This window comes from Pyxicephalus adspersus, chromosome 5, assembly GCF_032062135.1.
Source record: "Pyxicephalus adspersus chromosome 5, UCB_Pads_2.0, whole genome shotgun sequence".
Classification (NCBI taxonomy): Eukaryota; Metazoa; Chordata; class Amphibia; order Anura; family Pyxicephalidae; genus Pyxicephalus; species Pyxicephalus adspersus.
The window spans coordinates 58488746-58502721 of NC_092862.1; the positions used below are offsets into that span (position 1 = coordinate 58488746).

The following is a 13976-nucleotide window of genomic DNA, read 5'->3' on the forward strand; positions in this document are numbered from 1 at the left end:
GGGGTCCTTTTCCTGACCCTGCTGATCGAACCCTGTTAGGACAGACGTTTGTTTTGTTCACAGCCCTGTGCTGTTGTAGCAGGTCTGAGCCTGGGATGGGAGAATGGGTGAGTTCTGGCATCATGACGTCACTCTGGGGGAAGTTTCTTGTTCGTTCTCCTTTGATTGACACACGGCTCCCCAGGCATGCACGGTCCAGACTCCATACCCAGCGCTTGCGCAATCGCTTCTACTACACACCTGCTTAAAAAGATTGATTTTAATGGTCCACAGGATTTAAACTAATAAACTTAGTGGTACGTGAGGTCCAAAAGGTTGGTGACCACTGGTCAACCGTACATATATTAAATAGCAGGGACATCCTGAAATCAAGTGTGCAGCTTTATTTTTGTTTCTGTTTGGAGAAGGTAAGCCATGTGTTTTTGGGTTCTTATTCACTTTTTTCAAGCCTTAGTTACTTTTTTAATCATGAAGTTTATGAAAGGACATGGTAAATTAGGCATAGCATAGTACCTCTGGCCTGGTAAAGAGGACAGAGTTCCTGATATTATTACAAAGCATTTATGTAGCGCCAACATATTACGCAACGCTTTACAAAGTCCATAGTCATGTCACTAGCTATCCTTCAAAGGGGCTTACAATCTAATGTCCTAACCTCAGTCATATGTCATTAACTCAGTCAAAGGTCAAATTAGGGGGTAGCCAATTAACCTAACTGCATGTTTTTAGAATGTCGGAGGAAATCGGAGTACCCTGAGGAAACATGAGTAATGAGACCAATGAGTAGAGCCACAATACCAGAAGAATGGACACCAAAGCTATTCTGCCAAGTAAATGCTTTGAGCTTCCAGTTCCAAAACAATCTAAGTGCTGTTACCATCCCTTGGTAACAATCTAACTGTTGCTACTAGCTGTTACCACCTCTTGTCAGTAATAAGGTTTGAAGATGACAAGGCATGGTTTAAGCCAATTTTGTTGCACATGATGGCTGCCCAGCATTTTGTTTGTTTTTTGAACAGATATTAAACAGTTTAAAAATTCAAAATACATAACATCCTCCTCCTCACATTTTAAATTTTTTATATTTTCTGAAAGCAAAAACCAGTAGAACACCCGCATACACAGTAATACCCAGTATTCATTTATTGTTTATATACATCCACAATGGGCATTTGTGTTTCTATTTGTGCATGGGGCAGTCAAATGTTTACTTTTTCTTTATGTGTTCTAGCTTAATGTTTTTGATACTTAAGGTTTTCTAATGAACTTTTTGTAACAGTAGTGGTGGTGACCAGATATATGATTTTGGGGAGGTGGCAGGCTCACTTTAATATGACATTAGAGGTCTATTTAGGAAAGTACAAGTTAGACACATGATAGGGTCAACCAATCGGGCGCAGTATGTGCACTGCAGAAAAAATGCTCTTGGGTACCTGGTTTACGTCCTGGATATAGGCTATGCAACCTAAAAAGCACATCAGGCGATCAGAGGTCCATTTTTTCCCAACTGCATTTTTCTACTTCTGGAAGCCAAATGGAAAGCATCAGAAAACGCCATCACTGTAAACGTGACTGTGTCTTTAGATATCTGAAAAGGATCTTTATTTCTTTCCCGCGGGCTACTACTGGTAAACTTCACCTCCTCCCCTTCAGTTCCACTACTATCACCTGATGCTGATTTTGTAACAGACCAAATGGCTCTGGGGCATCCCAAACTGTCACTGGGAGGGCATAAGAACCTGTAAAATGGGGCAAAATGCCCAAGTGTACCTAAAAATAGTGCTGTCCATGGTAGGAGGGCACATTGCCCCAGCTGATGATGTGATCAATAGCTTACTCAAAATGAAGCCAGGACCTGGATAATCAGCATGAAGCTGTCCATTCCTAGCAAACATAATGGGGGGTTAGGAAGAGCAGCTGTCATACCCACTATTAATTTACTTAATTCCTATGTCATTTTAATCTATATAAAACATTTGTATTCGGTGCTAAATGCCTTGAAACATTTTTCATTTTGTGGTGGGAATAGTTTTCTACTAAAAATATGATTAATAAATATGATCATTATCCTAGACTTTGCATGTTTTAAACATTTTCAAAATGTATTTATTACAGAATACAAATTATAGAACTCTTTTATGTATGTTTTTCCTGTATGGTTTACTAATTGTATCACCCCAGGTGTTCCCTAACCAAAATACCACTACTAAAATAGATAACACCAGCAATCAACAAGTCTGAACTTGGCAGCTATTCATAGGATTAATTATACATGTAAAGGAGTAGAAGAAAAAAGAAGGCAGTATTTTTTCTAAAGTTATAGCTAAGGCTTAGGACCACATAATAAATAAAATAGGCTAACATACATAGAATTTTTTAAAGATCTATTTTTTGTTTTGTTAGATGATCTACAAACTTTCTTAAAGGACAACATTCCGATAAAAAAGAAGTCCCACCATTCTACATCCACATTTCCCAATACCTTTGAACAACATAGCACTGTCTTTTAAGTACTTATATTTCCAATCAATTAAAACAAATTACTAATTTATTAAGCATATGCTCATATAGTTATTTTCAAAAAGCTTTGCAGACAACATGGATACATCAATAGTGTTATTACCATAACAGGAAAATTATTGATATCCGTTTTATCTAAAGAAGATGAAATGTTCCACTGTCAACATTTATGTTTGAATGAATAAAGAACTTCAGACAGATTTATTCATTTGTTGTAACAAACAGATGATGTTGGCTGAAAATATTTTTTCCTTTTTTTTTTTGCAAACAATTTACACTGTACACTGAACTATGTATGTGCAGATGATTATACACGGTCACTACTGGTATTTTGCTGTAACTTAGCAAAGTAAACCATTATTTTAAACATTATTTTTTACTTGAAGAAAAACATCATTTTGGATTGCAATAGATTGGATGGCTAAAGTCAAGATTCAACTGACTGACCAAGCTACACAAATTATCCCTTGTGAACATTCTAAATTCCCTTTAAACAAGATATGAAATGGTGTTTTCCTGGTAGGCATGGCAGATGCATTTATACTAACAGAGCAACTATAACCCAAAAAGAACTAAAACTGAAGAAGCTGAAGCTAAAAAGGTGAACACAAATGTGAAAAAAGTGGGGAATAAATCTTGTTTTCTTCAATGTCAACTATCCATCAGTTCTTTCATCTAACACAGGAGGTAGGCCGGATACGGCCTAGCCAGTATTCCTGTCTGGTCTAACGTCGCGTCCCCCCCTCCCCAGTTATTTATTGTTGGATCTGGCCTAATTGAATTGATGCAACCACACCAACAGCACTTTCAAGTGGTCAAATCTAAAGGGGCATTTCGATGACAAGCACTCGCACACTTAGAGAGACTACAGCGCGAATGAGTGGAAGACTTGAGGCTGCTCGCTTGTAGCACGGTTGGAAAAAACCTTTCCTTGGAAACCTTTTTTCTTCTAGCCTAGTGTGTCTTCTTGACCTCCTGAAATGGCCTAGTAGTCCAAAAAGTTTGCCAACCCCTGATCTAACATGTTCCACATAATAACTCCTCTGCTTCTCTGACACTAAACTACAGCTTGTATACAAGAAGATCCCCTTGGATTACTAAGGGTAAATATTTTCATTTAACTGAAGCATGCAGCAGCCACAAGACTTCGATAAAAAAGTGGTTAGAGTTGGATGTCTAAGATGAATGGATTGCTGGACCAAATAGGCACTTCAACAATTTCCCAGATTAAGAAAAACTTAAATGGATTCTGGTAAGATTGGCTAAGTGTAATTTTTTTTATTTTGATACCCTAAATATACACAACTGCTGTAAATTGGCCATTTAAATTTGAGTTTTTGAATAAATTATGCTTTTACAACTATAAAAATTAAGCAAAAATTTTAAACAAAAAGAACATACCCTAACTGAATAAGCATATTCCTGATACGACCTGCAAGTGCATATGGGCAAACATTTAAGCATAAACAAACCAGGAGAATACTTCTTGGCAGCTGTAAAAGTCCCTCTCTAGCCAGATAACCTACAATAACTTAATAAAAAGCTCTAAAACAAACTTCAAAAGGCATAGATCTCCAGTCACATACTATTCTAGATTTGTAAAGGAGTGTGTAAGTCTTCACAAGTAAAGCCAAAATCATTGTAGGACACTTTGATATAATGCCACAAAGGATATGAATGGAGGAGGCTGTATGAGATGTGAATGACCACATTTTAATAAAAGTTCTAATATAGAAATCAGAGTTTCTTTGTGACAGGAAAAGGATTTACAATGCACTGAAGGCTTTGGAGAAAAGACAGTAGTAAACAGTGCTGCTTGCTGTTCAAACCTTGAAAAATTTACTAATGTTTTTTTTATTGCACATGTATGATAAACTGCCTGTTTAGTAATTGTCTATAATAGAGATGGAGTTTTCGAAGATGAAACATGTAGGGTGGAGCTCTGGGACTTTTGCATAACATTTGATGTTGTGTTTTCAAAATTGCCATGTATATATTTTATTGCTTTGGTTAAAGAAAAGGATTCTACACTACTGCGAACTAGGTTTGCTGTTTTTAAAGGTGTACTGGCTGAGATCTGAATCAAGAAAATGTTTTCTATGTAGGAGGAGGAAGGACTTTACGACTACAAGGAAAGCATGTGGGTCAAAGTAAAAAGTAAATCTACACTGGTTGGGTTTCCCAGGATTGATTTGGAAACAACTACTGTGGTACCTTGTAAAAGTCCTTAATCCATTCCAGATCTTTGGACTTATACCAAAAATATTTTTCCCATAAGAAAGAAAAGGAAAATGATTAATCTGTTCCCATAAAAAAAAATCCTATTGTTATTGGCATATTATACATTGATGGGGCTGTATCGAATAATTTAAACACTGCTTATTACTAAAATACATAAATACAAAAGTAATTAGATGAAATAAATGAAAATTTAACCTCACTTTACTTTGCTGGGAAGAGTCGAGTGCCTACTAGGATGGTGCTGAGAAGGGAGGAGGAGGAGATGTTATATAATTTACAGATTTTAGCGTGGGTTGTTCACTCAATGGTAGTAACTGGCGTACAGACGCTCGTGGGCAGTCGTGGCTTTGTCTCGAGTGAGGTAAATAAGGGTATCGCATGGTGTTGGGACTCATTTCAACCCATACAAGTTCTAGCACAAAGGTTGTATACCAAGCAAAATTTTTCATGTCCAAACAGGACTTATACCAAGTTTGACTTATTCCAAAGCGGGCTTATACCGAGGTACCACTGAACTAATGAAGTTTTCAAGAGAGGTCATGGGGCCCCCCTCAAATACCAATGGTGCAAATCATAAGGAACAACGTGGGTACATAACTGATGCTTTAAGTGATTAATAACATTAAGGCATTCTTCTCCATAGTAATGGTGAGCTTTCCAGGTTTAATTATCTTACGGTCGAAAATTGTGCCCTGCATTCAGTGGCAACAGAACCAGGATACAATTATTAGAGCAGTATCTATATTTAAACATATCAAGAGTGGTGTGCCAGTCCAGCACAAGTTGCTTGTTGTCAAGCCTGGGAATGTTAGAAAAAACAATGCACATTTAAATGAAGTCAGCCTTGATTTTTCAGCTTCAGTTTACACGAAGGCCTGGAGCTGGGCGAGTGGTGTTTGGGGGTCACTGAACGAATGCAAGGGTAATTTTCAATGATCGAATGTATATGTGACATGGATAACAGTATATTTACCTACCAAGCTGGTATTTATAATGGCGGGACGGTCATGGAGATATATAGATATATTTTTATGATTTTAGGTATTTTAGGGATTGTTAATTATAAATAAGCTATAAAAGTTACCTGGACCATGATATTTCGTTACTGTCCTTTGTAAAATAACTTACAAATTATAGGTTGTAAATTATAAATTACATACAACTAATGTGCTTCTGCTACCTAGATTCTTGGGCAATGAGGTCCTTCACAATAATATTACATGATATTCTAGACTCAAACAATTTGTCAGAGGTCAGAGCTGAAGAAAATCAAATATATAATTGCTAACACTAATTAAATGCACTAAGCCAATAATGAGCAGTGCCTTACCTTATGGTCGTATGGATTGTATGAATGGAAAAGTTGGGACAGTTGTTTGGTCCGCTGTTTTTTCTGAAAGACAAAAAGTTAGAAAACTTTAGACTTATAAAACATGCACCTGGAGTACTACTAATAAAGATAAAAATAAAACCATTAATCTAAGCTATCTGCCCTCGCTGTAACTTTTGGCTCGTCAGAAAAAAAATGTCTAACGCTGCATAATATAGAAAAAGTGGGTAATGGGTTAATCTGCTCAATGTAAAAAAAAGTACATAATGAATAATTAGGCCTGCTTTGTAAATAGAATTGCTTGTTAAGTGATGTACAAAAAAGTACAGTTTATATCACATTCCCTTTGAAGATCTATTTAACCAATGATAGAAGAATAATCAGATAGTAAATATTAGCTCTAAGGCGCTAACAACATTTACATGTGCTGTCTGTCCACAGCAGGTTTCCCTCTCTTCAAACAGAACAGGTGGTTCAGCAATAGCCATGTGTGTATAGTGATGATTTCTAAAACAGTCATCTGAAATGATTACTCATGAAATAAAATAATATCCCATGTGTAAAGGTATTCTATAGCTGTGAAAACCTGACACAAGAACTTCAACTCTCTAAAACAGGGGTGCCCAATACGTGGATCTACCGGTAGATCGCGGAGCAGATCTACCTGCTCTACCTGAGGAGAAGAGGACAAGGTGAAAATGGAAGTGTCAGTAAAGGAGAAGAGCATGGATATGTGAGTTTAATTTTCTGTGCATACTTGCACATTATGGGGAAAAAACATCACGGGGTCAAAATTTAATTTATTTGCAGTTTAGTTTTGATTTAAAAATGTTGTACACTCTGAAAATTAAACTTCTGTTTGACACTTTAGGAGCATGAGGTGAATGAGGCTTTGCTTTAAAGTGTCTTGGTGGCTTACTCAGAACATGTAAATGTTCTAAATTATTTAAATCTCAAACCTAACTCACCTTTCAGAAAACCTTGTTCTCTCAACGCCAATGTCTAATTTGAATATTGAGCTTGGTCCTACTTTTACCTTTTCGGTAAACTTTGTTACTGGTTCTTAATGTAATTGACAGCCCCAGTGACTATTAATGGGCCTTTAGTTTGGATATATAGGTATATAGTATGTAACATAAACAGCTCTATGGATTGCTTTGGTAATTAGTTTCCAAAAATTATTGTTTAGTTACTGGCTTCATTTTCCTAATTTACTGAAAATAAGTTGAAATTATTTTCAACAGGTTTACCTAAAGCGCAAACAATTTGTAATTATTTTAGACGTTCAGTGATATCGTCCAACGTTGTAGCAACAGGGTAGTAAAAGGAGAATCCATCACCAAGGTCATCGACATGGAAGATTCAGCCCTGTCATTAAATGACGGCTGCATTAGAAGAATATAGACATGACAAAAACAACAGTAATCAGAAGTGAAGCTTGTCTTTGTAAAAACTAATAATGTTGCTAATTCTCTACAAAGATATGACTTGACCATGAATAAAATGACTTTTATGGAGGTCTGGTAGGAATGCTTGCTTTGTTTGATCACAGCTTTCATTTCATTTCATTTCAGCCCAGTGCAAACTAAAGAAACAAATTAGTCTGAAGAGGGTGGACAAAACATAAACGTCAGAGTTATTCACCCTAATTGCTTGCTGTTTTTGAAGCAAAACAGTAATTGATGTTCTTCACACACCACAAACATTCATCTGAAAGACTCGCCAACCTATATGAATTGCCACTGGCACATAAATATCTGTCAGGCATACAGCAAAGGGATTATTATAAGCACATTACATGAACAGAAGGTTTGATATTAGGCTAGAATGTTAGGACACTCTGTTATCAAATGCTGTTAGCACCCAAAGCTTTCTGCAAACGTACAGAGAGTGACATTTTGAAGTTGTGTTTATATAGAACATATGTCATTTCTGATTAATTCCAAGGGCTACAGAAAACTGTTAAATGACCACTGAAGGCTTATTCATACCAGAAGCACTTGAAAATACACACATTTAAGTTTGTTGCATTATTCGTGTTGCTAAGCTATTTCAGACATATTGGATTTTATAACGGACTCCTAGTCAAAAAAAGTGGCTGATGGTTTTATGTGTAACAGATTGAAAGCAAAGGGTTAGTATGAATTTATTGTACTGTAAGTTATACATTTTCTGACCAAGTACTAGCCACGGCACAAAACAATAGCATTAGCTAAGAAAGTTAAGAACCAAAAATTAATTTCATTTACCAGTCTTCATTGTTTCATGCACTGCAATACAGGTGACAGAGGTAACACAAAGAAAGTTTCCAAAAATAGCAACCAAATATTACAGAATGCTCTGAAAAACATAGACAACTTGCAATGACTTTCAACTTTAAAGAACTACAGGTAATATCTGCATACAATTCAAAATCTCATTATAATGTGTATGTTGTTTATATAAAGGATTGTTTCTCTTTAAAACTTAGCCTACTTATCAATGTGCATGAAGCATATACATACCTGCAAGCCTGAAGGACTGCAGTGTTCAACCCAAAATATTTTCAAGCCGGGTGTGAGGAAATTGTTGGCGGGTAGCAGCTCCTGTATTATAACTTTACTTTTTAAGAAACCACCCAAAAACAGCTGGGTTACTTGAAAGTATGCAAGATGAGTAATTTTATTATAAATATTACACAGTATTTATATAGCGCTGACATAATATGTGGCCCTTTACAAAGACCATAGCCATGTCAATAGCTGTCCCCTAAGGGGGGGTCACAATCTAATGTCCTTTTATGCCTTTAACACAGTCTAACGTCATTTTTGTGGGGAAGCCTAACTGCATGTTTTTGGAATGTAGGAGGAAACTAGAGTACCTGAAGGACACCCACGCAGTTACAGGGAGAGCCTGCAAACTCCATGCAGGTAGTGTCCTGGCCGAGATTCGAACCTGGGACCTATTGCTGCAAAGGCCAGAGTGCTAACCACTGAGCAACCATGCTGTTGTCATTTCAACAATTCTGACAACAAATAATAATTTGAAAAGTAGACTATTATATAAGTGTATGCTGGCAAGTGAGACAGTAAGACAATATCTGTCCATTACAGGACTATTGTCAATTAAGTGTGGCCCATTAAAATGCTAAGTACTTGCAAGCACTACTCACAATTCACACATTATTTGCAACAACTGAAACTGATCCCCTTGTAACTGTACTATAAGAAGGAAAATAGGCACCTCCAGCAAATGGAAAAACTTAACACCACAAAGAGGTTTTCTCAAATTGAACATTACTTAGTTTTAAGTAATTACAAGTTTCCACAATGAAAATGGAAGGTCAGCCTAAACACACATATAATCCTTTCACACATAAATCATAATATAGCAGTGGCTATCAATACAAAATGGCCAGAACCAATGGAATTAATTTAATAAAGTAGTGAAGCTTTGGAGTGCACACAACAACTGGGTGATCAACAACTCATTAATTTATTATTTATTTCTTGATACATTTAAGCTGAAATGTACTGAAATCTACATGTCTACTAAGTTGATAAGCACATACATTTTATCATTTTGCATACCTATATAGAAGGAAACAATATTTTGCAATATTGTCTCTGACTTTCCAAGTCACTGACTACATACAATAATTTGCAGAAATAGTGGATTTAACGGAATGTATTAGCCAGGCAACCAACATTTTCAGAAGATGCAGTATTTGCAGTGTTGGCATGTCATGACAGGTAATAGACATACCTCTAAAAACCTCCAAAAAAATAGATATCAGTCCACTTCTTTAAAGTAATACATGCATGCATTAAACATCAAAACAAACACAATACCTCAAACTCATGTCACTATGTTCATTCCTATGTCAGCCATTTCAGTAATGACTGACAAGTGTGCATTATAAAGGCCGCCAAAGTCTCTAGATTTCAAATGGAGGAAAAGGCCAAGACAACCCAACGCCACAGCCTAACCACCACAATCTACAAAATTGAGAAAATTACACCAAACCTTTTAAATCGTCTCTTGACATTCTCTTCAGACATTAAATATTAAGCTTTCAAGGCACATATCAGAATGTAATGGGGAGGGGAAAAAAGCACATTTTTTTTTATACTTTTGTATCCCAATTGTACTAACAGCAGAAAGGCCAATTACCAAGGCAGAAATTCAGCCTAGTTAACAGGAGGTAACTCAAGTGACTGTGCTGACATGAAAATCATCCATCACAGGCATATCGACAATTTGCCCACTACTAAATACAAATGTCTGAATATCAGACATCTGTGACATCTTTGAGCTGTTACCTATTTAAAATTTACAAGGTAAGAGCATTTAGGATATATATCAGAAAAATCATTTATTGAATAAAAAAATCAAGCATTAATTTTAGGGTAGCAATGCTATTTACTAGACAAATTCCAATGACAAATGCCTAAAATGGGAACTCCACCAACTTTGTAGAGATTTAAAGGCAGGAAAAAAGGGGAGGGGACACAGACAACTATAAGTAAGCTAACAGGGGGTTCACCCCTTTCATTTTCTAAAACCAGAAAATGTTAGGATACATGCTCTTTACGTAAAGCAGTAATCCCATAATAAACATTGCATTAATATTGGTTTATTTTACAATCACAACAGTCCATAATAAATAAAGTAAAAAAATAAATAAAATACACACCAATCTCAAACAGAAGTCATGTGTAAGTATCAACGCAAGTTGCAAAAAATTAACTTCTAGCTTCTGTTTTTGGATAAATTATGATTATTACTGCTAGATTACTTTATGCAAGCCTAGATTGTCAATCAAGTATATAAAACATTTTTTTAATGGACAACTCAAAAATTGCATAAAGCTCATGTTTTGCTTAAAGGTTGTAATAATTAAAAGTCCATACTGATTTTAAAGTTTACGTTTATCTATTATTCAACAGTTCTACTGTATTTTAGTAGTATTCACAAAATGTTTCATACTTCACTCAAGTGTGATGGGAGATGATTGGCATCACATGTAATGATGTACAATTTACAGAAGCCAGCTATCTCTATATCTGGGAAAAAATTAAAATCTAAAGTAGTAAAAATACAGTTAATTATAAACTCATTGGTCATTTTATTAGATACACCTTGCTAGTACTCGGGACCCATTTTTGCCTTTAGAATGACAATTCTTTGCAGCATAGAAATATTCAGCTGCTGAAAACATCTGGGATTTTAAACCAGAAAATAAGGAAACTCCCTTTTGATAACTTTTGAATAGGAATCCATTTTTATGCATGCCCAGTCAGATTCTCCTCAACCTCAAAGGTCTGTTCAACATAAACATGCCTCCTGCCACTATGGACCTGCCTGCCATGATTGTAATGCTTGATTCAAGCCAGAACCTTCACTTCATTTGTGATTCACCAGCTCAGGTCCGAGTTTCTGTGCCTTGTCCTAAACTGGTCTGGCTGATTGTTTCTTTAGGCAACTACAACTCTTTTCTGGAGTTTGTTTTCTGGGTTTTTTTTTTAATTTCTTTATCAGGGGAGGAACTCCAGTGCTCAGCAAGGATTGGGCTAGTACATTTTAGTTGGGGCAGATGTAAAAAGTATGTTATCTTTTCTTCAGGTGGTACAGTAGGGGGTTGGAACAGCAGATGATGCTCTTGTCTGACATGAAGCATAAGAAGGCAGACTCCGTATTTCTTCCAGAGGGTTGTGCATCTGATCTCAAAATAAGGGGAGTGAGTATCCAACTTGCTAACGATACTCTTTAGGTGTTTTGGGAGTTGTGCAGGAGGGAAGATGGGTAACTTTTTTGGCAAAGGGCTTTTATAAAACCTATTGATCACTCTAGCTACAAATTATCACAAAAACATTGGCCAAGTAAAACTTGGATATCCTGGACCTTTTTTGACATTTTAGTGTGGGACAGTGAATTAACAACGGGATTTTAGCTTCGCTCTTGTACCCATCACACAGTGCGATTGACACATCACACAGCGTTAACTATTTATCTCTTTCTGCTGTTAAAAAGAATCATTTATAGTTACAAGCTAAAAGACATCTGGCGATTACACCATCTGTCCAAAGAGTTAACTTTTTACTCCATTCACCGTAAAACTTGCTTTCAAATAGAACATTAATGGACCAAGCACAATTCACAAAATTAGGAATCATTACCTATTCCAATCGCATGCCCATCTCTCTGTAGACTTTGGACATTTCATGCTCTTGCCAAAGAACTCAGACTGAGAAGACTCAGTGAAGATCCCTCTGATCAGGAGGATCTTAGCCAGAAACTGCAAACCTTTTTCTCACCTAATGTGACTGTGTACTATAATCGCATATGTTTGTGCGGAAAGTCCATAAGGCCTGTGTCTGGGCACTCCTAATTTAAAGGAGTTCCCACATTAAGAAAACAAGGTTGGCACATTAGGAAGGCCTCTTAGGGCAAATCCATTTCTTAGAAATCCCATATAATGTTTCCTACCCCAGCCTGAATGTGACCTCCTCCTGCTTAGAAGTTAAATCACCCATGCTGCATAAAGTTAAGATCACTCTGGTCAGGTGCTTCAGGGCCTTTTATGAGTTCGGTAACAAGACAAGTCACCACTTAGCACATACGTCTCATAAGTTGAGAATACCTATAGAGTTACACAGTACACTACTGAGAACACAACAAAGGCATTTAATTACTATTCATCCAAGTTATATAACCTTAAATTCTCTATGGATACCTCAAAGATCACAGTGGGTAAAAAACATTCAGGAATATTTCCTTGCTTTCAAGATTCCTCTTTTTTCCTTTTCCTTTTATTTCTTTGGAGGCATATTTTGTATTCACTTTCAATTTCTGCAGTTCCACTTTTTTTCAGGTTGATTCTGTCAGGGAACATGCCATAGTTTTTCAAAAGATAAAAAGGATATGGCTATGTGACCACCCCCAAAAACCTTTCACAAATAAACTCTTTAAAATGTCCTCCTCTACTCCACAAACTAAAGATGGATTTACAAAATTGGTCTTCTGGAGCCTTTACTTGGTCTGAGTGAATTAACAATCAAAATGAAACTTGTGCCCAAATTACTTGATTTGTTACACATAAAAACAAAACTATGCAACTGCATTGAATGCAAAACCATGTAATTTATTGCAAATTGTCACTTAATTACCCACAGTGAGATACATTGGCAAAGCAGATGAGAAGGTAAGCAGGACAAATTATAGCAAGAAGCAGAAGTACAGGTATGTCAGTTGAAACATGTTTCCCTAAAGGACAATAGGAAACAGCTGTCACTACATTGTGTTTATCTTTTAAGGTTTTAGTCTTCTGCAGTTTGTATGACAAACAATAAGCAGTACATGACTTATATATACATAGCAGATATACATAGTCATATGAAAAGTAAGCATACCATCTTCTAATTCTAAGGTTTTAGGTATGTGGGCATAATAAAAAAATATCTGGTCCCTAGGCAGAGTTAAAATGATTTAACTATGACCTGCAGTGTAAAACACAAAACGGACTCCACTGTTTCATTACTTAGCAACAATGAAGCCAAAATAGATAAGTCTGGTGTGAAAAACTATGTACACTCCATAATTTAGCAAGTTGTAGAAACACCTTTAGCTTAAGTAATTTTTAATGACTGCCATTAATAAGTTGTTTTCTGTATAACTTCCTCATTTCTCACAATATTGTGGATAAACCGTATCCCACTATTCCTATACCATTACCTCAGTTTGTGGGCATTTGTTTAAGCATAGTTTTAAGGGTTGCAATAGATCTGGTGGAGGTCTGGACTACAATGTCTTGTCTCATCTGTCTTTTGTAGTCATTCTATTGTAATTTTGCTGGTGTGTTATGGATCTTTGTCCTGTTGCATAAATACATTTTGACAAGCTTTAG

The 13976-nt window shown here is 36.2% G+C and overlaps 1 protein-coding gene across 1 annotated transcript in view; it reads right to left on the reverse strand.

The window, feature by feature from the left end:
- The window catches only part of CDKAL1 (CDKAL1 threonylcarbamoyladenosine tRNA methylthiotransferase), a gene marked incomplete in the record, with an annotated part of 329662 nt that overhangs the window by 99000 nt on the left and 216686 nt on the right, over positions 1 to 13976 (reverse strand). The window contains 1 exon segment of the mRNA XM_072411623.1: positions 6092 to 6154. Within this exon segment, the coding sequence (XP_072267724.1) occupies positions 6092 to 6154 (63 nt within the window).